Source organism: Bos grunniens, chromosome 8, assembly GCF_055505025.1.
Source record: "Bos grunniens cultivar Pamir isolate PY7600 chromosome 8, Bosgru_T2T1.0, whole genome shotgun sequence".
NCBI classification, from domain to species: Eukaryota; Metazoa; Chordata; class Mammalia; order Artiodactyla; family Bovidae; genus Bos; species Bos grunniens.
This window is the reverse complement of record NC_141172.1, coordinates 76206901-76231760: the sequence shown is the minus strand read 5'-3', so window position 1 is coordinate 76231760 and position 24860 is coordinate 76206901. Positions and strand designations below refer to the sequence as shown.

Here is a 24860-nt window from a genome sequence, read left to right as displayed (position 1 = left end):
ATAGGAAAATTTTTTTCTTTTGTTGGCAACACAGGGCCAATGATGCTGGATCAATATGAGACCACCATATATGATGGTAGAAAAAAACGGGTAGAAAATTTCAGACTTGAAAAGTGCTGCCTCTAGGCTTCCCTGGTGGTTTAATGGTAAAGAATCCACCTGCCAATGCAAGAGACACAGGTTCTATCCCTGATCTGGGAAGATCCCGTATGCTATAAAGCACAACTAAGCCTGTGCACCACAACTATTGAGCCTGTGCTCTAGAGCCCAGGAGTGCAACTACTAAAGCCTAAGCACCCTAGAGCCTGTGCTCTGCAGCAAGAGAAGCCTCTGCAATGAGAAGCTAGCACCACAACTAGTGAGTAGCCCCTGCTCTCCATAACTAGAGAAAAGCCTGTAGACCCAACCCGGTCAAAAATTAAATACATAGAAACCAGAAGGGAAAGAGACACGTGTACCCCAATGTTCATCGCAGCACTGTTTATAATAGCCAGGACATGGAAGCAACCTAGATGTCCATCAGCAGATGAATGGATAAGAAAGCTGTGGTACATATACACAATGGAGTATTACTCAGCCATTAAAAAGAATACATTTGAATCAGTTCTAAAGAGGTGGATGAAACTGGAGCCTATTATACAGAGCGAAGTAAGCCAGAAGGAAAAACACCAATACAGTATACTAACACATATATATGGAATTTAGAAAGATGATAACAATAACCCTGTGTACGAGACAGCAAAAGTGACGCTGATGTATGGAACAGTCTTATGGACTCTGTGGGAGAGGGAGAGGGTGGGAAGATTTGGGAGAATGGCATTGAAACATGTAAAATATCATGTATGAAACGAGATGCCAGTCTAGGTTCAATGCACGATACTGGATGCTTGGGGCTGGTGCACTGGGACGACCCAGAGGGAGGGTATGGGGAGGGAGGAGGGAGGAGGGTTCAGGATGGGGAGCACATGTATACCTGTGATGGATTCATTTTGATGTTTGGCAAAACTAATACAATTATGTAAAGTTTAAAAATAAAATAAAATTAAAAAAAAAAAGAAAAAAAATTAAATACATAAAATTACTAAAAAACAAGACAAATGCCACCTCCTGATTTTTCTGCTAGCTGCTTGGCATCCCTTCTCTGATAAGGGATCTAGTGGTGAGCCTACCACTGGAACCTTGTATGAATTTCTTCCATGATCACATCCCAGAAAACGGAGGAGGAGATGGCAGGAGCTTAGTGACTTTTTCCTGTCTGATTTAGCAGCAACATATATGAAAAGAATTACAGCTGTTGGTCTGCTGTAAACTCAGAGTGAATCAGCACTGAGAGGAGGCTGTTGATAGGGAGCAACAGTTATGTTCAAAGTGAAGCCTGTGATGGTCCCCTCACCTGAGCAGCTCTGGCAACTGCTGGGGCTCCAGGCTTGAGGAAGCACAGAGGGGGCAGGAATATATCCAGGGTGAGGGCACTCAAAACTCCCATATGAGGAGCAGTTACAAGCACTGGGGATATTTATTTGTATTAGTTTTTTGGCAGTGTGAGCTTTTTATTGCAGTGTGCCAGCTCCTCTAGCTGTGGCACATGGGCACAGCAGTTGTGGTTGGTGGGCTCTCTGGTTGTGGTGTACAGGCTTAGTTGCCCCGCAGCATGTAGGAATCTTGGTTCCCCGACCAGGGATAGAACTCAAATCCCTTGCATTGGAAAGCAAATTCTTAACTCCGGACCACCAGGCAAGTCCCTCAGGATGTTTATTTTAGAAAAGGCTCAGAAAGACCTTGAGCTGTGTCTTCAAATGATGGAAGGGCTCTCCATGTGGAAGAAGCATTAGATCATTCTGAAGCCTCAGGTCTTGGAACAAGGATGGCTGAAAGGCTTGCCTACAGTCATGGAATTCAAAGATGGCTGCCCGGGGACCACCTCTGAGCCTCACTGTGTGGTCCCTTAGGAGGAGTGCAAATCCCCATTTGTATCCGATGAGCTCAGATAACTATTGAAGCCAGCCTAGGGCATGGCAAGGAAATACGCTGACCAGGTAGAAGAGAAAATGACAGCTCTCATTTGGGTCTACCTTCTGTGAGCCTCCTTTTCTCTATTTGCCTTCAGTCAGCTGATTTTATTCCCCCAAATTGAAATATTGGGAGTCTATATTAAAATATATATATATATTTAACAATATATGAAATAGTTAATGATATATGGAATAAAAACACTTGCATTTAATGATATAACTCACTATTGTATATATCAATAATATATATGGTATACATTACAGAATGCATGTATTGTAATGTTGGAACAACCTGAATAATTAAAAAAGAATAGATGAGTAAATTCTAGTATATCATATGAACTATTGTGCAGTTGTTATAGACAGTGATTTAGATCTGTACCTAATGTCCTAGATGGATGGGCAAGATAGTTGAATGAGATAAGAGAAACATGCATAGTATGATCTTATTTTGTGAGAATAAATTAAAAAATTACTTATGTGTGTAATCATGTGTGAGGATGGCAAAAGTGGAGAAGCATAGAGATGAAGTGGTTGTTAACAGTGGTTGGAGAGTCTGGGGTGGGGTGGGGAGCTGGGGGACAGAAAGGGCAGGAATGGAGACAAAAGTGAAGGAAAGTGAAAGGGGAAGGCTCATCTGTCTGTCTATCAGTATCCATCTGTCTATCTGTCTTTCATCTCTCTATCATCTGTCTGTCTAGCTTCATTGGTTGTGCTTAAACATGTATTAATTTTGAGGACCTTAATAAAAGGAGGAAGAAAGAAAAGAGAAAAAGCCTTTTTAAAATGCTGTTTTCTTTTTTGTTCTGTTGCTTGTATAACAACTGTCTCAATCTTTCTATTAAGGACACATTTTATCATTAAAAACACTATTAATTTTCATTTTTTAGAGATGATTTAAACAAATTGAAAGAAACCTGGGGAACGTGTGAAGATAAAGTATTTTGAATCAAAACTGAGTTTCTAGATATTGTGAAAGATGAATGACTTAAGAATCCGTTTGTGTTTTTCTTCATTTTTTGCTGTATAAGAGGTGTACATTTTCCCCTTGTGCTCCAGAAAAATGCTCCCTTTCTTAAATGTAGGGAACACACGGTCAGTTAAGAAACAGTTAAGTCAAACAACTCAGTTAAGAAATTTGCTAGTTTCTGGTGGAGAAGTGGAGCGTTGAGTAAAGGGTTCTGACACCTGTGTGTGTGCGTGTGTATTTTTAATCAGTTTTTCTTTCCTGAGATATCCAGCAAGATGCTGCTATGTTTTCCTGGGAATTGGATGCTTTCTTCCAAACTGTTTTAAATAATTATTTTCCAGATTAAATTACCCTCATTATACATTCATTTTTGATGCTGATAGTCCTTTCTACATAAAGAATTTGTCTACATACAGAATAGTCCCAGACGTTATAGAATTGACTGGTGATTTAACCCCTGCTTATTATGAAAGAAGATTTGAGACAGAAGAGAGTGCTATTTCATAGTCACATTTGGATGTAGACTCAGAGATGATCTCAAGCACCATAATGATTCAGAGACAAATAATAATGTCAGGTCCATAGAAATAATACTACTAATCATCATACTTCTTTGATTTTAAGATGCTCATTTTGTATATGAACTGAAATCTAAATGTATCTTACTATACTTGTGTGCATTTATTAGGTTAATATTGCAAGTCAACAGGGGTCTTATAATTAAAGGTATCACAAATCCTATAGAATCCCCTTGGGAGCTTATTGAGTTCTGGATGTTTTAATGCAATTAGTACATTCCAGAATCAACAAACCTCAACCAGAATTTCAGTCTACATATAACCATCTTGATTCAGACAAAGCAAGAAGTTATAAAAGTGTTTCTTTTCATGCAAGTGACTGCCTCATTGATAGATAACACTAAAATAATACTAAAATTATACAGAGTAGAATCTGTACATGGCAGACTGCATTTTAAGAATCTTGATTTTAGTTCAAAGGCACTATCACTTTGGGAAAACTAGTCATATGTGGTGACATTTTTCCATCTCACAGGCTAAAAAAATATTTCACTAGGTCAAAATCCTGAGTGGTACTTAGGAACAATGTATGTGTCAGAAGAGAGTGGAAAGAATTGGAAGAGAAAATGTTATTTGAAGCTGTGGCCTGGAGAGAAGGAAGGAGCCGTGACATGGAAATCTGTACTGACCGACTAGGTTACCTGTATCCTAGTTTGCTTCAGGTGTCTTGTCAAGCATTTCCATTGAGTTTTGTGGTCACTGTTGCTTTGTTTCTTCTTTCAGAAAATCCTCCTCCCACTCCCCCCAGGCTAGAGTGGGGAAGGCTGCATGGCTGACTCGCCTGTGTGTGTTTGAGTTCATGGTCTTTTGCTGCTTTTCTCATGCTTTTTCTTTATGATGTTTCAGCTCATCCACCATACACCATGTGCTTTAGAGTGAAATTCTACCCACATGAACCCTTGAAGATTAAAGAAGAGCTCACCAGGTATTTTGTTTGTTTGTTTGTGTGTTTAACGTGCCCCTTGAGCCAAAGCCAGGGCCGCTGAGTCTTCCTTCTAGAGCAGAGCATCTCCACCAAGCAGACGCCTCAGCTCAGTATTTGGCTTGGCATTGTTTCTCTTGCACTTAATTGTCTTGGGATTTTTCAAACCGTTGTCATTAGGAGTGTAATTAACTGTGCAAAAAAGCAGTGGGGATAAGGAGGAGCTGCTCCCTGAAAACATCTGACAGTGGGTTGCTAAAAATAAACAGAAGATGACTGTCTTTAGGATATGGGCAAATTCATAGCTAGTGCAGCCCCTGGGACTTATCCTGGGGATCTAAGATTTTCTGGAAGGGAAAAGATCCCTTGACAGAATGGAATGTTTGTCATCCCACATTCCACTTGCTAAACGACCAACCGTGGAGCCAGCTACCCTCTCCTTGTAGAGTGTTCTCAGCCCAGCTATTTGCATTTTCTAGTTCTTGGGCCTCCCCCCACTTCTTGTCTCCTTCTGCCGCGGCCACGCGCAAATAGTCTACTTTCTGGAGGTTCCACAAGCAGCCTTGGCAGTGCCACTGAGCAGGGTCCCAGGAGGGCCTACTCGGTGTATAAAGAAGAGCCCATGCTCTTAGTGCTTAGTTCTTAATGAGGCTTTGATTTGATGCTTAGTTCTTAATGAGGCTTTAATTTGATGACTGCAAAAAGTCTTTGCATCTAGTCTTCTCTCAGAATAATCTGTGTGGGTCCAAGCACAGAAGAGAAGCAAAGGCAGTTGGCTCTGATCATTGTGTGCAGAGGCACGTGTAGGGTTCTTGGGGGTTGTGCCGTCTTATTATCCATGAGGGGCCAGTCAGGCTCCACCATAGTGGCAAAGGGTGACGTTGGAAGGGAGCCTTTCTCTATTAGTAATTTGTGCATAGCCATTGGTGGAGGTTTGTGCTTAGGGGTGGGGCAGGGTATGCAGGGGAAAGGAGATGATGGACATTGTAAGTGGTGGTTGGCATTTTGCAATCTGGCCTGCCTTTTTTAAAAATTAAGATAAAATTCACATAACAAATTATTTTTTGTTGTTTCAAAGTGTACAATTCAGTGCCATTAAGCACATTCAACATGTTGGGCAACCATCACCATTATCTAGTTCCAGAGCATGTCATCATCCCCCTGACCCCCAGAAAGCTCATACCCATGAGCAGTTACTACTCACTCTCTCATCCCCTGGCCCAGGAAACCACTCATCTGCTTTCTGTCTCTATGGGTTTACCTGTTTTGGACATTTCATGCAAATAGAATCAAATTGTATGTGGCTTCAGCCTGCTTTTGGCTTGAAAATTTAATCATTTATTTGTTAAGTTCTTCCTCAGTTCTGCTATCTGCAAGGGCTGTATGAGCTACTTAAATAAATAGAGAGAGAGACATATTGGAGATATTTGTCCTCCCCTCTGGGTGCTAACAGTGTAATTAGGAAGATCAAATCAAATACTCATGCCAGGCGTTATTGCATCAGGGGGCCAAAATGGCTCACTTTTGTCACTTGTTTGCTTTAAAATCTTTTCTGGAGGATAAAAACTGAGTATGTATCACAATATAAATTAAGGATGTGTTTTTTGTTGTTGACATTGAGAAAAGCCCCTTTTGAAAGTAAAAGGGTACAAAGTTTTAGTCACTAACTCCAGTTAAATCCCTCTCAGTTAAATTTGCTAGCATTTTCCTACTTTTGTCTGAATAGCTAAGGTATTAATAGTGGAACATTTTTATGTCTCTGATGGAAATTAAGATAATACTGTGTCCTTGCACAGGTAGAAATGGGCTTTTCTGAGTTAACACTGTCCTTAGAATTTGAAAGGAATCTGCAAACTATGGAATGACTCAGATACTTAGGTTTAAACCCTATCTCGAAAGAGTTTAGTTTTTCTTGTTTGATAAGTTATTTTATCATAAATTAATCTAAAATTTAAGAAGTTAATAAATGAGAAGCTAAGATCACATTTATGACCAGGCTTAGGTGTAAATAAACACTGAGAAAGAAAAGCAGTTTTAAAAGAGCAAAACAACAAGAATACTCAGCAAGAAGGACATTTGAAATCATTTTTTAACCTTTTTATCTCTCCATTTACACAGTCACCTTACAATCTTTTAGATTTCTAGGGCTTTAGGTAAATGCTATATACAATTGAGTGTAATAAAAGCATATTGCTTTAAAATGTTTTGGTAAGAACCATCTTTAAATTCATACTAGATGGAGAAGTGTATCACCAATGGTACATAATAATGTGTGACCCCGATCCTCTTGTGTTTTCATTGCTTAATTCTTTCATGCAGGGAGGGGTGAGACTACATGTAAATGCATTATTATTGTTGTTTTTTGGTGACTGTTACATTAAAAAATGAGTATCTGAACCTGAAGCCATTTGCAAGGCTCAGTGGATTATGTGGAACCCATAATAATCCATGATCATTTCTAGAGTTTGCTAATTTGAGTAAGGACCCAATCTCAGCTGTTGTGAAAGCTGATTTTCTTTCTCAGGAAGCTTTCATCAGACGCAATATCTGAGTTATGGGATCAGAACCCAAACCTCTGATTTATGAGTGAATATTTATTTGAAACCATTTTTCACTGCTAAACTCACCAAAACGTGGAAAGGAATGCTTTTGGTTTAATGTATACATTCAGCATGTAGCAAAGAAACTTGATGGCATTCAGCCTGGCAGTTTAAAATCTTTAAGAAAGATTTCATCATCTCAAGTATTCGTACAACCCTGGTATTCTGAATAGTCAAGGGCCTTGGTCCTCAAAGTCAGGTCACTGAATTAACAGCAACAGCGTCACCTGGGAACTTGGTCTCTGCCCCAGGCCTGGGATGGGGTCCTGCAATCTGTATTTTCATAAGCACTCCAGGTAATTGTTGGAGAGGGAAATGGAAACCCAGTCCAGTGTTCTTGCATGGAGAATCCCATGGACAGAGGAGCTTGGCAAGCTATGGTCCACAGGGTCTCAGAGAGTCAGACACAACTGAAGTGACTTTGCAGGTAATTGTAAAGCAGGTTAAAATTTAAGAACAGCTGTGCTGTGCTGTGCTTAGTGACTCAGTCATGTCCAACTCTTTGCAACCCCATGGACTACAGCCGACCAGGCTCCTCTGTCCATGGGGATTCTCAAGGCAAGAATACTGGAGTGGGTTGCCATGCCCTCCTCCAAGAACCACCACTCCAAGGCAATTGGATTTTCAAAAGCATTAGTTCCCTTAGGTAGATATTAGAGCATACAGTTCAGGGGGGTTGGTATGTTCCCAGAGTTGTGTCACCATCACTGTGATCCCCTTCCACAACATTTTTATCACCCCAGCAGCAAACCGAGTACTCAAGCAGTCCTTCCCGTTCTCCCCTCCCCTCAGCCCCTGGCAGTTATGAAGCTACATTTCTGTGTCTGTAGACTGGTCTATTGTGAAAATGTTATACAAATGGAATCATACAATATGTGGTCCATACACCTTTTACGTCTGACTTTTCACTTAGCTTAATGTTTTCAAGTTTCATCCCTGTTGTAGCAGGAATCAGTAGGTACTTCCTTCCTTTTATGAGTCAATAATATTACATTATACGGATATACCACTTTTCTTTATCCTTTCATAAGTTGATGGGCATTCGGCTTTGCTATGATGAAGAATGCAGCTATGAAAACTCATGTACACGTTTTGGTGAGGAATAAGATTCTGATTTAATTAGGTCTGGGTAGGATCCATGTTGGTATTGTCTAAAAGCTCCCCCGTGTAATTCTGATATGCAGTCAGGATGAGAACCTCTGGTTTAGAACCTTTTTACTCAAGTGTGATCCATACGCCTGCAGCTCAGCATCACCGGGGACCTTATTAGAAATCTGGACTCTTGGGCCTCACCCAGACCTACTGAACCAGAATCCACATTCTAACAGGATCTCTGGGTAATTCACAAGCTCACTAAAGTGTGAAAGGTGTCAGTTTAAGGAGATACTCTGGGTCCTTGACAAAATGGGTCCTTTGACAAAATTCACAGTAACCCAGACAGGAAATTTATTAGGGACTACCTTTATGCCCTGCACACAATTCCATACAAAGCTGGGGACAGAAAGTGTCACTTGAGCCTCCACGGTGTCCCCAGTGCCTAGCACTGTCAGGGCCTAAAGCAGGTGTGAGGTAAAGATTCATCAGATGGAACCACCAGGGAGCCACTGAACCCATCAGTGCATCCCTGAGTCAGGAGATGGTGAGCTCCAGTGCTCTGGGATGGGACTAGGTGGGCTGGCAGCACCTGAATGGTCTGAGCACTTCAGGCAGGCTCTCTAAGTGGGGCTGTGCATGAAGCTGCTTTGTTGTCATTCAGTTGCTCAGTCATGTCTGACTCTTTGCGATGCCATGGACTGCAACACGCCAAACCTCCCTGTCTCTCACCATCTCCCAGAGTTTGCCCAAGTTCGTGTCCATTGTATCATTGATGCCATCCAGCCATCTCATCCTCTGATGCCCTCCTCTCCTTCTGCCCTCAATCTTTCCTAGCATCAGGGACTTTTCCAGCGAGTTGGCTGTTTGCATCAAGTGGCCAAAATCCTGGAGCTTCAGCTTCAGGCTGAGTAAAAGATGAGATTGTTTGAGCTCTGGAGGTAGTGACTGGGACCGATGGGGTGCTGCCCGTACCTGGCCTCAGGAACCTGGAAAGAAGAAAAAGGTTGATCTCTGCGACTTAAACTGTAAAATAAGCAGAAAGAATCTGCAACATCTGTAAAGTTACTTTAGTCAGAGATAAGGACCCTAGGCCTGACCCTTCAATGAAAGAATCAATCCAGCTAAGAAATAGGAGGAGATCTGAAGAGGGCATGATTGGCGTGGGGGAACAGAGGAGAGTGTGGCGACATGACCTGAGCTAGGAGTGGCAAGCTGACACCCCGCCCCCCACCCATCCCCAGCTGAATCGAGCCAGGCATATTTTTTTTGTTTGGCGCTACAGTGTCTTCAAAAATAGAGTTTGCTGCAACATTAAAATTCAAAGGATTTTACCTCTCAATGAGTCTCTGCGATGCTGGAGCTGCACGGTGCTGATCCTTCCACGGGAGCCAGCACCTTCTGTCCTCTGCTCCTCGACCCCTCACCCCAGCCCCTGTCACTCAGAATCAGGTTTGTCTGACCTGGAGAAGATGGCAGGAGAGGATACTAAACAGATGACAGCTCTCACTGAGAATAAGCTGGCTTCCTGGCCTTGTAACCACGTCTTTTCGAGGTTGATTGAGTGGGACTAGTCTCTGTAAGACTGAGTGTGTTTCCTGACTCTTCATTCCACCAAGAGCTCGGGCAACCTGTACCTGAAGTGCCGGTGGGGGCGAGGGTGGCTGTGGTTGTCATTGTGTGGGACTTTTCTCCCAGGGACGGTGGCTGCTAGGCCCCGTGGCTCTCCTCTATCTTCCCCGTCTCTCTTGGAAGTGGCTACAGACACTTCAAGTTTTCCGAACTCTGGGGGCCCCTCCCAGTTTTCCTCTGCTTGCCCTCCAAGCAGCGCAGGTAGGGTTCTGGGGACCCAAGTGGATGAAAGATACACAATCCTTCTGCTTCTTCCAGGCCTCAGCCAAAACTTATGGCAACTCTTTCTCCTTTTTCATTGCAGATACCTTTTGTACCTGCAAATTAAAAGAGATATTTTCCATGGTCGATTGCTCTGCTCCTTTTCGGATGCTGCCTACCTGGGTGCTTGTATCGTTCAAGGTAAGTGTGGGCCCAGCTGCGCATCCCCACTGTTGTACGGGACAGCAGAGCTTCGGCTGTTCAGAGCCTCTCTCCTCCCCAGCCTGCGCTCATCCTGTCCGTGTCATGGTTGGAGGCCAGTCAGGGCTGGGTGGTCAGCAGTGGAGCCCCCCTCCTTCCCTCCCAAGCCCCTGGGGTCCTGGTGGAAGGTGGGCTGTTGTGGTCCCAGGGGCCTCTGCATGAACAGAGTCCTCAAGGTCCCAAGGGAGAGCTCAGAGTCTCTGTTTCGAAGGGGACGGAATGCATGACTTTATAACAAGCTCTGAAAGATTATGGGGTCTTCTATGCCCTGAGCTCCAAACACCAAGTGTGGGGTATGCTGGGTATATTGAGTGGGCGATCTGTGTCCAGGAAGGCTGGTGTCAAACAGGTGTCATTTCAAACCTTTGATGAATGCCTTGATGAAATGTCAAGGCATTTATACAGGTATATCCACATGTGTAGTATGTGTATATATGTGTACCATATCTAATTCTTCACCTTTACAACAGTCACATAGCATGGTGAGGAGAACCCCAGGCTCACAGTCTGTCATTTCTCAGTTTGAGCCTGAATTCCCATTTCCTGGTTATTTCACCACAGACAAGTGATTTAAACTCTTTAAGCTTTAATGTCTTCATATATTGAAAGAGGTGGTCATACCTCCTTCACTGCTGCATGATGATTTCATGAGACTTAGTCTGAGGGTTGAACAGGCCCCCGAGGGAAGTGACAAACACTTAGTGGAAAGTGGCAGACACTTAGGACCCAAGGTTGGTTTTCATTTGTTTCTACCTGTAAGAAAAAGTTGTTGGAGGGAAGGCAGTCTCCAGGACCCAAGGCAATGCATTGCCATGGGGAAGGGCTCGGGACACACGTGGAGAATGACTCAGATGTTCTGTTCCCCTGGGCCTGCCGGGAGGCAGCTGGGCCTGTTTGGAGGGACTCGGGTGTTCCAGCCATTTGTAGCTTGGATGCTGATGACACGTTTATGAGAGAAAGGGAGGGTGGGGAAGGGAACTAGGAGAAGAGAGGAGGGATGCAGAGAGAGGGAGAGAGAAAGAGAGAGGAAGGGAGGGAAGGAAGGAAGGAAGGAGGGAAGGGGGTGAGACAGAGATTACCAAATGAGCATGTCACCCTTATAAAGGATCTGAAATAATGAAGGAGCTTATGATGGGGTCATAAGTGGTTCATGACAGTCACCTGTCTGATCACAATGCCAGGCTTCATTCACAGCTAAGAGAAACCCCCATCATTCCCCTGGGGTTTCACTGTCACTCACCACTGTCCCCAGGGGATGCTCAGTGCTGCGAAATGGTTCCTAGGACCCTGTTTCTGGGTGTGCGCACTCTTTGAGAAATCTGAAGTTTATCTGTGTTGCTTTTCCCCTTCCTCTGGGAGCAACATAGTGCTGCTCAGCAGGTTTTGGCAGCGCTGTTAAAACCCTTGGAGACATTCAAGTTTAAAATCAGGATGACGGCGATACCCTGATGAGATTTAGTCCTTCCATCTACTCCAAGGTGGAGTGCGTGCTTCTGAAAGCTGCCTCTCACACACAGAGCTAAAGAATGTTCGAACCCCATGGTTCTTTCCTGTGAAGACTGCAAGTTCCTGGTTAGGGTGCACTGTCTTCCATAAAGGAAAAGCAAATCAATACTAATCTGAGCAGCAGACTAGCCTGTGAGCGTTTCAGAACGCATTTAAGCATTAGTGAATCATGGTCAATTCTCCAAGGGCAAGCTCAATATGGATCTGTAATGGGAAACTCTCCATCCTGTTTTATGTTTGAGATAAAACCACAAAGCCCCCATCCAGATGATCAGGGTCCCATTTCATCCCTCATTGCTATTATCACTGGCCACACTCACAGATGCTGTCTGGAGAGTAGAGTTGGAAATGGACTGGCAGACCTCAAAGAAGCCTTTTAGCTCAAAAACGCAGTGGTGTCCACAGGCCATTTGTAGCAAATCCAGTAAAAGCTGGATTCATAAAACTCTCTGTGGCTGGGGGAGTTATTACAGCAGCCTTGGAGATCGTTACAAATGCAGATAAAGATCTGCTTTGTCAGAACTGCTTATGCTTTCAGAGTGATAGGAAATGGGGAGTAAAGGATTAGAAAGCTGAGGGCATGTGACTCTTTATTGGCATCTTGTTTGCTAACATTCTTTGAAGGAGCATGTTTTAAGCTTTCAGAATGTTCTGAGTATATAAAACAGGCAGCCACCCAGAGTTTGCTACCTGTACACACTGAATGTGAGTATTTTCAATGCATGCTTTGCATTGTCTTTCATAATGAAAATTGCAAAACAAACACCAAAGCCGTAGGGATCTATTTTTGGCCTTTCTTGGTACACATCTTTTCCTGTTCCTTCTGCAAAACAGTAACATGTCAGGATTACTGATCTTATCTCCTACTCCTGGATGTCCAATCCCTGTGGGTCTGTGGCTCCTTCTAGCTATTCAGAACTGTGTTAGATGTCACTTCCTCCAAGAAGTCTTCCTGGACTATTAAAGGAACCTCTCTCTGCACATTATTCTTTCTAGTGTCTCTGTTTTGTTGTCTTTTAATAAGCACTTATATCAGAAATTATCTTGTTAAGTTGGTTGGGGGCTTATTATGCATTGCCTCTTATGTAGAATCTAAATTTCATGGAACTGGGACTCTGGGAGTCTTTTTCACTGCAGTACCCCTGTGTCTGGCACATAGTAAATTCTCCACTATGTTAATTGAAGCAGGGCACTTGCATAAATTGCACCAGAGTATGCTCTATCTCTGTACCTGGGAAAGAGTGATTGGTTTACTCCCTCATCCATGTGTTCTCCAAGCATTTATTGGACACTCCTAGGTGGCAGGCATTGTTATGTGAAGTCCCTTTGGGGGATAGGGGCAGACAGGTAAACAGGAAGTTTTGATGGTGTCTCAGTGTCTACATAGAGGGACACAGGGGGTCCCCACTCTGATCCCATGCGGCCCCTCATCAAGCAAGGGTGGTGAGGGAAGTCTTCTGAAGAAGTCGACCCTGGAGCTGTAATGTCTTGTATCTCAAGTTCTTTTGGAACAAGCTCTCCCCAAAGAAGGGAAGTGCCACTGCCCTGTGTGCCCTTTAAAGTCAATATCTATTTTGCCATCATCTGATCACACTCATCATTTGGCTTCAGCTCTTTGGATTTTGCTGACAATTAAATTCTCTTTTATTTTAATTTTACATTCTCACATGCCAGCCCATGTGCGTATGTTATTTGTTGTAACCTTGCCCTCAATACCATGCGCAGGAGAGAACCACATGCTGCTTACCCAACTCCTCTTGGGATGGAAAACAGAATTTTAAATGAGCTTAATCATTCATAAGCTTTTGCTTCAGGTGAAGTCAAAGTTAAAGATAAGCTTCAAAGAACTAGAAAGCAGGGCAAGTGATGGGGCAGACGTTGACATTTACCTTGTCAGCAACCCTGTGCAGGTTCCATGGCGTTCCTTCTCTTAGTTTGCCAGGCTACTTATTTGCTGTGTTTAGCAGTACAAGGCCATTGTATCTCACAAGTTTTCCTGAAAGGAGAAGTACCCACCACGAACAATACAAATGCAACACAAAACTGCATAAGCACAAACAATGCTACTAACCACTGTGCAAGCTGACATTTGCATTGGGTGTGGCATAGTTTACTATCAGTGATCCACTCCCTATGGAAAAGTAGGCTCTGAGTTATACCATTTCCTAAATTTTGGGGTCCATAGCCAGCTCACAGGGGTCATGTGTATGTGTGTGTGTGTTTATATGTGTCGGTGTGTTATGGGTGGGTTTTTTTTGAAGGTTAGATTGAGTTAATCACTAGTTGGTGGCTCACTTTCATCCCTGGTCCCATTGGCCCACCTATTGGTTGAGTTTCCTTTTTTTTCATTAGTCTTTATTTTCATTCCTAAAGGCAACAACTGGATTCTTGTATGTCATTGACTTGACATAACATCCTTATAAAATGATTAGTATTATTTTGTGTGTATATATTCTTAAGTTTCATAAATTAAATGGGGCTATATTTAATCCTTCCTTTTTATGCTCAGAACCCTGGGGAATCTACTCACATTTCTGGGTATAGTTCTATTTTGTTGCTTTGAATTGCTGCAGAGTCCAGTGGGGTACATTGCCCTTGTGCTATTTACTGCTCTCAGCAGTAATGAACACCCAAGTTGCCCCATATCTTTTGTTGCACCTAGAGTTTTTCTAGAATATATGCCCAGAAATGGGCTTTCTGGGTTGTAAGATTAGACTAAATACTCTGGGCTTGCTCTTTAGAAGAGCTGCATGCATCAAGAATCTTCAAATATGTCATAAGCACTTCTATTTCTTCATGTTCCGGCCAACACATAGAATCATCCGACTTACTAAACTTTTTGTTAATCTTTTTTTTTTTTTCTTTTTGTTAATCTTATAGGTATAAAGTGACATCTTCGAGTTTTGGTTTGCATAGCCCCCTCAGCACTGTTGAGTTTGAGCAACTCTCCATACATGAGCTCTTTGGGTTTCCCCTTCTGTGAATTGGCTGTTGACATTCCTTCACCTTTTCCTATTGGAATTCCTCCCCATTTACTTATAGATTTGTAGGAATTTTTTTTTCTTTACTCTAGATATTAGCCTTTGTCAGATTTGTATTTTGCAAATATGTTATTTCAACTTATTATTTTGACTATATTAGTGAAATGTTTTAATATTGATATGATCAAATTAATCAATTTCCCCTCTGTGGCTGATGACATTTGGGATCTTATTTTGAAAGTCCTTCCTCATGTCATGTACTCTAATTTGAACTCTATTGAGAAGCTTTAAAGAGCTTTGCTTTCCTCCCAGTTTTGTCCTTTTACCATCATTAGATGATTCAACAGTACAGGGACAGTAGATGCAAATTACAGAGTTGGATGTGATTTTGCAGATGTGCTCAAGGCATATTGATTTCTATCTACTTCAAAGTCATGTTGATGATCAAGTTCCTCCAATACAGTTTTCCCACCACCTTTAATTTACTTTCCTGGGCTATTTCTGCCTGAGAGGCTTGCCTCTTCTGGCTCATTTTTCTTAGAAAGCTTGTGGAATCAGTAGAATGTACTCCCATTGCAAGAACAGCCCCTTTGCTGCTTCAGGCTGTGGTCAGTGCTCATCCTTAGTCCATCTTCTCATAGACCTTCTGGGCGCTCAGAAATGTGCAGGCATTTCTTTTTACCCCTAAAGACCCTCTGCAGGAACCCTGTATTAGAACCCAGAAACCTTAATCAGGGATGTCCAGCCATACTTAGACACGCACTCTTTAATTTGAAGAGCAATCCATTTATTTTTAAATAAATAAATCCTCTTGGGTCCTTTATGTTTTGATTTTTTTCATTGAATGGGCCACACCTGCACAAATCTCAGAGTAAACAGCTCCAGTCAGGGAATTCTTCGACTCAGAGAAAATTAGCTATGAAAGGAGGCTTGAGGAACACTCAGTGGGTTCCAAATAGAGGTGGTAACACTCCTATCATGGGGAACACTTGGAAATATTGGGAGACATTTTGGGTGTTCACAATAGTGGGTGTGCCACCACCACCTAGAACCTGAAGGGTGGGAGTGCTCAATGGTTGAGCTCATACCTTGGAAGGTCTGAAACAATAAAGAATTGTTTATTTTCCCAAATGCCAATAGTGCCCCACTGAGAAACAACAATTTAGATTCCTTTACTGTATAGTTGAAGAAAATGAGACTCAGAGAGTTCATTCAACAAGTGTCCAAGATCACACAGCTAAATCTAAACTAGAATATGACCTTCTAGACACTCAGGCTGTAGTCTTTCCATAGAGACAAAAGCATTTTGTTGCGTGAGCTTGTTCCACTCTCTTCTTTTGGGTGGCATGAGCCATTCCATGTATATCCTGTTTTTGTTGTTTTTAATCTTTCTGTTTATTTTTTATTGGTTACAGCTGAGCTTGGTGATTACGATCCTGATGAGCATCCTGAGAATTACATCAGTGAATTTGAGATTTTCCCCAAGCAGTCACAGAAGCTGGAAAGAAAAATAGTGGAAATCCATAAAAATGAACTCAGGTAATAGCAGTAGACGTTTGTAGGAATGATAGAGGTGAGAAAGTATTCATACTACAGGGAATGTGGAAATCATGTCGTGAACTAAAAATATTTGTAATGTGGGGGCAGACTGTTTCAGGTGACAGGGCAATATTTCTGGGCACTGGCAAGGTCCCTCATCAATGACAGTCTCAATGATGTGGGGTCCCCGGGGTGCCTGTTTATGAACCATCAGCAATTATTAAAGCTGTATATTTTCTTATGGGTTTTGACTACCCTGAATTTCTGAAAGTGAAATCTAGGATAATTAAGTAATCCTTTCTGTTTTGAACTTTGCATTGCCTCCCCCCTGTCCAGTGGTCTTTACAGAAATTTTGACCCCAAGAATTAATAAAATAGAATCCATTGGCAAGGTTTCCTTTACTGAGCTGCTTTCAAGATAACAGATTCAGTGTCTGCTTTTCTTTGCCTTGTCTGTGAGGCTCTAGGATGATTGTTAACTACAGAGTAGTACCATTAAAAAGAGCAAAATCACATACAATATTTATTCACTGTGTATCGGACACTATTCTAAGTACTTGTACATATTGTTCATTTAATCTTTGCAGTAGTCCAGGAAATAGGTCCCGTGGTTCTTCCATGTTACAGTTGAGGGAACTGAAGCACAGAGAGATTAAACATTTTACCGAAGATCACACAGCTAGCAAATGGTACAGGCAGGATTTGAGTCCAGGCGGCCTAGCTCCAGGCTTTTGAGTATTGTGGTACTTCTACTATGCATAGGCTAACAGGAAGGAATGAAGCATGGATAGGAATCATCACCAGTTTGGAATCCAGGTAACTCAGGTATTCTAGTAACTAGAACTTAGATTCTTGTAAATAACAGGGAATTCATTTTGATAATAATAGCAAGCATGGGCTGTGATATGACAAGTATGGATGAAGAACTATAAGTACTGAGGTGCTTCCACCTTCTGGGATCCTGGTAATTATATATATATATATATATATATATATATATATATATATATATATACACATCTCTAATGTCATTGGATTATGAGCCCTGGAACAAATAACTGTCCCCTTGAGAGGGAGTGCCGAGATCCTGCTTGATGCAGGCACTCCCCCTTCTGGTGAGTTTGAGAAGACTCTACATGTGGGCATTAAAGGTTCTGCTTTAGTAAGACCTTTGTTCTTAAGAGATAAAGATGATTAGACATCAAGAAATTGTACCGATTTCAGAAACTAACGTACCTTTTCCAGGGGTAATTTTAGGGTATCGTCTCCTAATGAAAGTTTTGTTGAAAATATGACCGTCTGCCTACTCTTTCTACATTTCGGGGACTAGCAGGCTGGAGGTAAAAGTAAAGTCCTGATGTTGCCGTGGGGCTTCCCAGGTGGCTTAGCAGTAAAGAATCTGCCTGTGATGCAGAAGATGCATGAGATTCCACAAGTTTGATCCCTAGGTCAGGAAGATCCTGTGAGGGCATGGCACCTCACTCCAGTATTCTTACCTGAAGAATCCCATGGACAGAGGAGCCTGGCAGGCTGCAGTCCGTGGGGTCACAAGGAGTCCAGCGCAACGGAAACAACCTAGCACAGTGTTGCCATGAGGGCTGTGGACCAGCAGCATGTGAGCAGCACAGGGTGAGACCCTTGGGACAAAGGAGTCACAGCCACTGTGCAGCTTAATAGTGAAAGGAGGTGCAACAGTCTGCTCTGAACATAATTTGCAGGGCCTCAGATGCTTGGAACATATGATAATAAATGTTTGTTGAGCTCTTACTGGATGCCAAAATACTATGCTAAGCGCCTAACATACATCATCCCACTCAGTCTTCCCGAACTCTACGAGGTAGGTTCCATTGTTGTTCCCCATCTGAGGTGAAGAAAGCACAGCCTGGAGTGAAGGACTTGTTAGTAGCAGAGTCTGTACTTGAACCTTGTTCTTACCTGACACTAACACCCATGCTCTTATCCCCTGGGCTGAGCAGCCAGAAGGCAACCTGGTAGTCATATGGATGTTTCGCAGTGATCACCATGGTGAGGGTGGAGACTGTGATAGGAAACCAGTTAGTTCTGTCATCCAGTACACACGCCGGGGACCTCACAAGAATAGGAGTAGAAAAAACTAAAGACGTTCTTGAGAGACATTGAAGCAAGACTTGGTGACCTACTGAGTTTCATGAGTAAATGAGTGGATCAAAGAAGATTCCAGATTGCTTTTTGTAATCAGAAAGCTGTAGATTGGACCTTGTGCCAGCTCCTGAATTTGTTGATAACCCTGAAAGTAGTCATCATGCATCTAGAGAATATAGAGCATCAGCAGTCAGCTGTGGTTTGTAGATCCCAGAAGTAGATGCCACGGCTTGGCCAACACTGCTTTGCTGTGTTGTGACACATTTGTAATGCCCAGATGGCCCTTGTGAAGAAGTCAATGTTGTATGTGTGGAGGATGAAACAGCCACAGATCATGTGATATTGCAAAGAGAGATTCAGAGGATATTTTCCTGTGTGTTTTTGCTCCTTTTTCTCCTTAAGTAGACATATGTTTATGAATCAGTGCAGCAGAGAGAGATTTCAAGTTTGATGAGAAGATAAGAAGAGCAGCCAAGCTGATAAGGTAGAAGAGAAGGGGCTTTCTAGAATTGGCCGGGAACTTGCTGCAGAGACTGGAGGTGACCCTGGGGATCAGCAAGCCCTTTGTGCACAGGTCATGAACGTATTGATCTTCTTGTGTGGGAACTGGACCTTTGGCTGGACTGCTCTGCAAACCTGAGAGTGCCGGGAAAGAGTCATAGATGGTAGAGACCCGTCTGTGACTTGGTGAGGCTGCACCAGGGTGTTACTATCTTACTCTCCATGGTTATCACAACACCTGTGACCGTCCCACACAGCAAAGGGATAAAGCATGATCAATGATCTGTCGTTATGGAAACTTTCTGAAAGGTTTCCAGTTGGCCTTTGTTGGGGTTTGAAGGGTCCTCCCAATAATGTTCCGCTCCTACCCGTTTTCTGAAAAAATCAAGAAAGAAAACAAAAGAGATGGCAAAAGAGACTCTCAGACACTAACAAAAGGACCATGATTTGCCAGATAAACAGTACTAATTCTGGGGGTTCACAACCTTCTCCAGCCTTTTTACTTGATTAGAAAGAATCATTCTCCTCCTATGCTCTCTGTGGAAGGACTAAAGTTGTGATTCTTGAGAGAAAATTAATCAGAGAGGAAAATCTTTCCTTCTTAGGAGGCTACACAGCACTTGAAGGTGGACCCAAGGTGGCTTGATAGACAGACCTTAATAAGAGAGTTCTTTAGGGGGAAGAAAGAGAGAGAGAGAGAAAGACTCCAGAATTTTGAGGTGCTTGAAAATATAAGGCCAAGATTTTAGTAAGAGTCTGCTTGGACTACATGCTTAGACTCTTTTAGATGTTGAAGAGATTTGTGAATGAAGTTCATGGGTCAGCTTTGCCTCTTCAAATGTGCCACATCACTGACTGACAGAGGGGAGAAGACATAGTTTTGCAAGTGTAATACTGCAATTATTGATCATCTTTGTATCAGTCAAGGTAAGCTAGATTTTCCTGAGGAAACAACTCCTAAAAGCTCAGTGGGTTAGAACAAGAAACGTTTGTTTCTTGCTCTGATGTACACCCATGAGAGGTCAGTTGGGGGACTTGGTTCATCATTGGCACTTAGGGCAGTCACGAGCTTGGATTTGCCAGGAAAAAGAGAGCTGTGGAAAGCCCTGCTTTAGCTTGGAAGTGATACATGTCACTTCTGCTTATCCACTGTGTCAGAACTAGTCACATGGCCCCACTCAACAGCCCGCCAGGCTCATCTGTCCATGGAGTTCTCCAGGCAAGAATACTGGAGTGGGTAGCCATTCCCTTCTCCTGAGGATCTTCCCAACCCAGGGATCGACCCCAAATCTCCTGCACTGCAGGTGGATCCTTTACCATCAGAGCCACCAGGGAAGCCCCAACACAACAGCCAGGAAGTGCAGTTCTGATTCAGGTGTCCAGAAGGTGTGAAGTGGAAACAGCTGGCAAACATCTCTTAATGGCCTTCACAATCTCATTGACTAATAGAGTTTTTGTTTTAATAGACTTTATTTTTTAGAAGAGTTTTAGTTTCACATTAGAATTAAGAGGAGGAAAGTATACAGATTTCCTCTATATTCCCTGCCTCTCTACTTGTACAACTTCCCCCATATCTATGTCCATCCCCCACCAGAGTGGTACATTTGTTATAATAGATGAAACTACATTGATTTGTAGGTATTATGCACAGTCCATATACTTTAGGGTTAACCCTTGAGGTTGTACATTCTGTGGATTTGGACAACAGTATAATAACATATATCCATGATTATAATAGCATATAGAAAATTTTCACTGCCCTGAACATATTCTGTGCTCTGCCTTATTCATCCCTCCCTAACCTCTGGCAACCACTGATCTGTTACCTGTCTCCATAGTTTTGCCTTTTCTAGAATGTCATGTAGTTGAAACCTTATAGTATGCAGCCTTTTCAAATTAGCTTCTTTCACTAAGCAGTATGTACTTACGATTCCTGCTTGTCTTTCTATTGATAGCTCATTTCTTTCTACTGCTGAATAATATTCTGTTGTATGTACCACAGTTTATTTATCCTTTTACCTAGAACATATGGTTGCTTTCAAGTTTTGGAAATTATGAATAAAGTTATTATAATCGTCCATGGGCAGGCTTTTGTGTGGGCATAAATTTTCATCTCCTTTGGGTAAATATCAGGAAGCATGATTGTTGGATTGTATGGTAAGAGTATATTTAATTTTGTAAGAACTGCCAAACTGTCTTCCAAGTTGGCTGTGCCATTTTGCATTCCCACCAGCCATGAGTTCTTGTTGTTCCACAATCTTTACCAGCATTTGGTGTTTTCAGTGTTCTGGATTTTGGCCATTCTAGTAGGTATATCGGAGAGGGCAATGGCACCCCACTCCAGTACTCTTGCCTGGAAAATCCCATGGACGGAGGAGCCTGGTAGGCTGCAGTCCATGGGGTCGCTAAGAGTCAGACATGACTGAGTGACTTCACTTTCACTTTTCACTTTCATGCATCGGAGAAGGCAATGGCAACCCACTCCAGTGTTCTTGCCTGGAGAATCCCAGGGACGGGGGAGCCTGGTGGGCTGCCGTCTATGGGGTCACACAGAGTCGGACATGACTGAAGTGACTTAGCAGCAGCAGCAGCAGTAGGCATATAGCTGACAGAAGTTTATTTAGAAAGATTTTTTGTAAAAGCATCTTTGGGCTTCTTAATGTCCTCTGAACTAAAGAATGTAGATACGTATCATTCACATTTTTAAATATATGTCAGTGCTAAAACTTGCTGAAGGCAAATGCTTCTTTTAGATCAGGTGTAGTTAATGAATTTGTTTGGCTCTTTGGGCTGTATGGTCTCCATTGCATCCGCTCAACTCTGCTTCTATAGAGTGACATAGACAATACATAAATGAGTGAGTGGTGATTCACTAAAACCTTATTGACAAAACAGATTGTGGACCAGATTTGATCCATGGGTTCTAGTTCACTGACCTGTTTTAAATACCTGAGTTCCCTGGTGGCTCAGATAGTAAAGAATCTGCCTGCAATGCAAGAGACATGGGTTCGATCCCTGGGTCAGGAAGATCCCCTGGAGAAGGGAATGGCTACCCAGTCCAGTATTCTTGCCTGGAGAATTCCATGGACAGAGGACAGTCCCTGGGGTTGCAAAGTGTCAGACATGACTGAGTGACTAACACTGACTTTTCAGAACAGATCTAGAATCAATTTTTTCTTCACTATCCTGACTCTGGTTGGATGGCATCACCGACTCAGGATGTTTGAGCAAGCTCCAGGAGATGGTGAAGGACAGTGAAGCCTGGTGTGCTGCAGTCCATGAGGTCACAAAGAGTCAGATACGACTGGGTGACTGAACAACAAATCCTGACTCTGAAGATAATTTTAAGGCAAAAAGATCCATATTTGTTTTTAAAATTTGGTATAAGAAATGAGCTCATGATTTATACATTTTGAATTTGGTATGCAGAGATGAGATTCTAGCAATAGGACTGCTTAGAAATAGGATATTCCTCTTTCTAGAGCCCTCTGGTGGCTGGAGGACGCCATTGCCATAATCCCTGCTGGGTGTATGTGCTGTTGTGTCCGACTGTTTGCGACCCCATGGACTGTAGCCCACCATGCTCCTCTGTCCATGGGATTTCCCAGGCAAGAATACTGGAATGGGTTGCCATTTCCTTTTCCAGGGGATCTTCCCAACCCAGGGATTGAACCCGTGTCTCTTATGTCTCCTGCGCTGGCAGGCTGGTTCTTTACCACCAGCACTACATTGGAAGCCCCCACAATCCCTGGGGATGTGAGTTATGTTTTACTCTCTTGGTTTCTGTTTTCCACAGCTTTAATCCCAACCATCTGGGTTAAGAGGGATGACCTCTGCCATTAGCTCTGAGGGTGCTTGGAGGGGGTTGAAGATCAAGAATAAGAATGACTTTACTCTCAGGAACCCTGATAGGCTTCCCTGAAGTTTTTCCTGGAGTTTCTACTCAGCTAATCCTCTCAATACCAGTTCATCAGGTTTCTTGTTAGAAGCCAAGATTTTTGAATCAGTTCCAGTCACAAGACATCAGCTTTTAAATATTCAGAAATCTCAGTTGGCAGTGAGGTGGTTTGATGGTGTATTCCTTGCCTTAAAGAACATAAAAATGATTGGATTAGCCATCCCCATAATGATCTAATACAGTGTGTTTTGTGCTGGAAGTAATGATGACACTGGGTGTATTTTAAACAGACTCGTTATCTCTTTTTATTTCTCAGAACTCACATTCTGTGTAAATCATGTGCCCTGGCTTCCTGGCAAGGATTTATAATATCAAAAATGTCTAGCTTTCCAGAAATAAGTGTCCTGCTATGGAATGACCCTCTACCTGTGCTTCCAATTAGTAGTTTACAAGAGCCCTCTTAGGAAACTATTTTGTACAGTTTTGAGAAGAATGTTTACTGTTTAAAAGGAAGAGGGGAAATGTCAGATTATTTTACAACCCCAATCTTTCTTAAAATGTGCTTTTGCTCTGTCATCCCTCTTTCCCCTTGCCCTGTATCCTTTCCATTCTCAAGGCTCTCATTCCAAAAGCCTAGAATCTCCTTTCCTCCCTTCCTCCCTCCCTCTACCTTCCTCCTCCCTAACCCTGCCCCTGAATCTCTTTCTCCTTACCTTTCTCTCTCTCCCTGCCACCCCTCTCCCTATCTCTGGTAGGTTATCAAATCCATTTTCATTCTCTGGTGTAATACTCTTCTTAGGAATGGGAAGATGGAATGATTTGGCATCAAATGCTTCTCCTGAAGGGCTTCCCTGGTAGCTCAAAGGTTAAAGCGTCTGCCCGCAATGTGGGAGACCCGGGTTCAATCCCTGGGTTGGGAAGATCCCCTGGAGAAGGAAATGGCAACCCTCTCCAGTGTTCTTGCCTGGAGAATCCCATGGACGGAGGAGCCTGGTGGGCTACAGTCCACGGGGTCGCAAAGAGTCAGACATGACTGAGTGACTTCTAAATCTTTGTATTATGTGGCTTAGAGTCAGGACATTTCTAGAAAGCCTTGAAAGAAAGAAAGAAAAAAAAAAAAGAAAGAAAGATAGCGCTAAGTCGTGTCCGACTCTTGCAACCCTATGGACTATAGCCTGCCAGGCTCCTCGGCCAGGGAGAAATGATGTGTGCACCCAATCCATCAACATTTCTTATACAGATGAAATCTGGCTAAGGTGACTTGAAGGGAGAAAGCAATGTCATGGAAGTGCAACACAGCTTTGAAGAAGGACAGAGGGGTAGTATTAAAAGCTGGACTCAGTCATCACTTATACTCTTTGATTACCCTTGACATGTGGTTCTAAATTATGCATAGAATCAAAGACATTTTGAACTTTTGATGAAATTATAAGTGTATTTATCCATTCTTCTATCCACACACCCATCCATGATCCATCCATCCATCTATCCATCCACATATCTGTCCATCCCTTCATGCAGCAAATATTTGTCGAAGAACAACTATGTAGCAGAAACTGTAAAAGTGTCAGATGACCTACCTAGCCCAGTGATCTTCAGCTGCTTCTCCAACAAGCTGGGAGCCTCTTCATCATCTACGTGCTCCATGGCCTGATGTTTTTGAAAGATTCTACCTGAAAACAATATTCATGAAGCAACAAGTAACTTGCTTCTGAATTTTTTTATTTGTCATCCATAGCTTTAATTTGGAGAAGGCAATGGCACCCCACTCCAGTACTCTTGCCTGGAAAATCCATGGATGGAGGAGCCTGGTAAGCTGTAGTCCATGGGGTTGCTAAGAGTCGGACATGACTGAGCGACTTCACTTTCACTTTTTACTTTCATGCATTGGAGAAGGAAATGGCAACCCACTCCAGTGTTCTTGCCTGGAGAATCCCAGGGACGGGGGAGCCTGGTGGGCTGCCGTCTCTGGGGTCACATAGAGTCAGACACGACTGAAGCGACTTAGCAGCATAGCTATAATTAACATTCAAAGCCTTTGAATAT

At 42.8% G+C, this 24860-nt stretch overlaps 1 protein-coding gene across 28 annotated transcripts in view; it reads left to right on the top strand.

Annotated features, from left to right (window-relative positions):
* Nucleotides 1–24860, top strand: part of FRMD3 (FERM domain containing 3) — a 379694-nt gene that overhangs the window by 249938 nt on the left and 104896 nt on the right. For all 28 annotated transcript variants that reach the window (XM_086416760.1, XM_086416773.1, XM_086416753.1 and 25 more), the window contains 3 exons: nt 4407–4485; nt 10111–10208; nt 16171–16294. In XM_086416760.1, coding sequence (XP_086272886.1) covers nt 4407–4485; nt 10111–10208; nt 16171–16294 — 301 coding nt within the window. The remainder of the gene's footprint in view (nt 1–4406; nt 4486–10110; nt 10209–16170; nt 16295–24860) is intronic.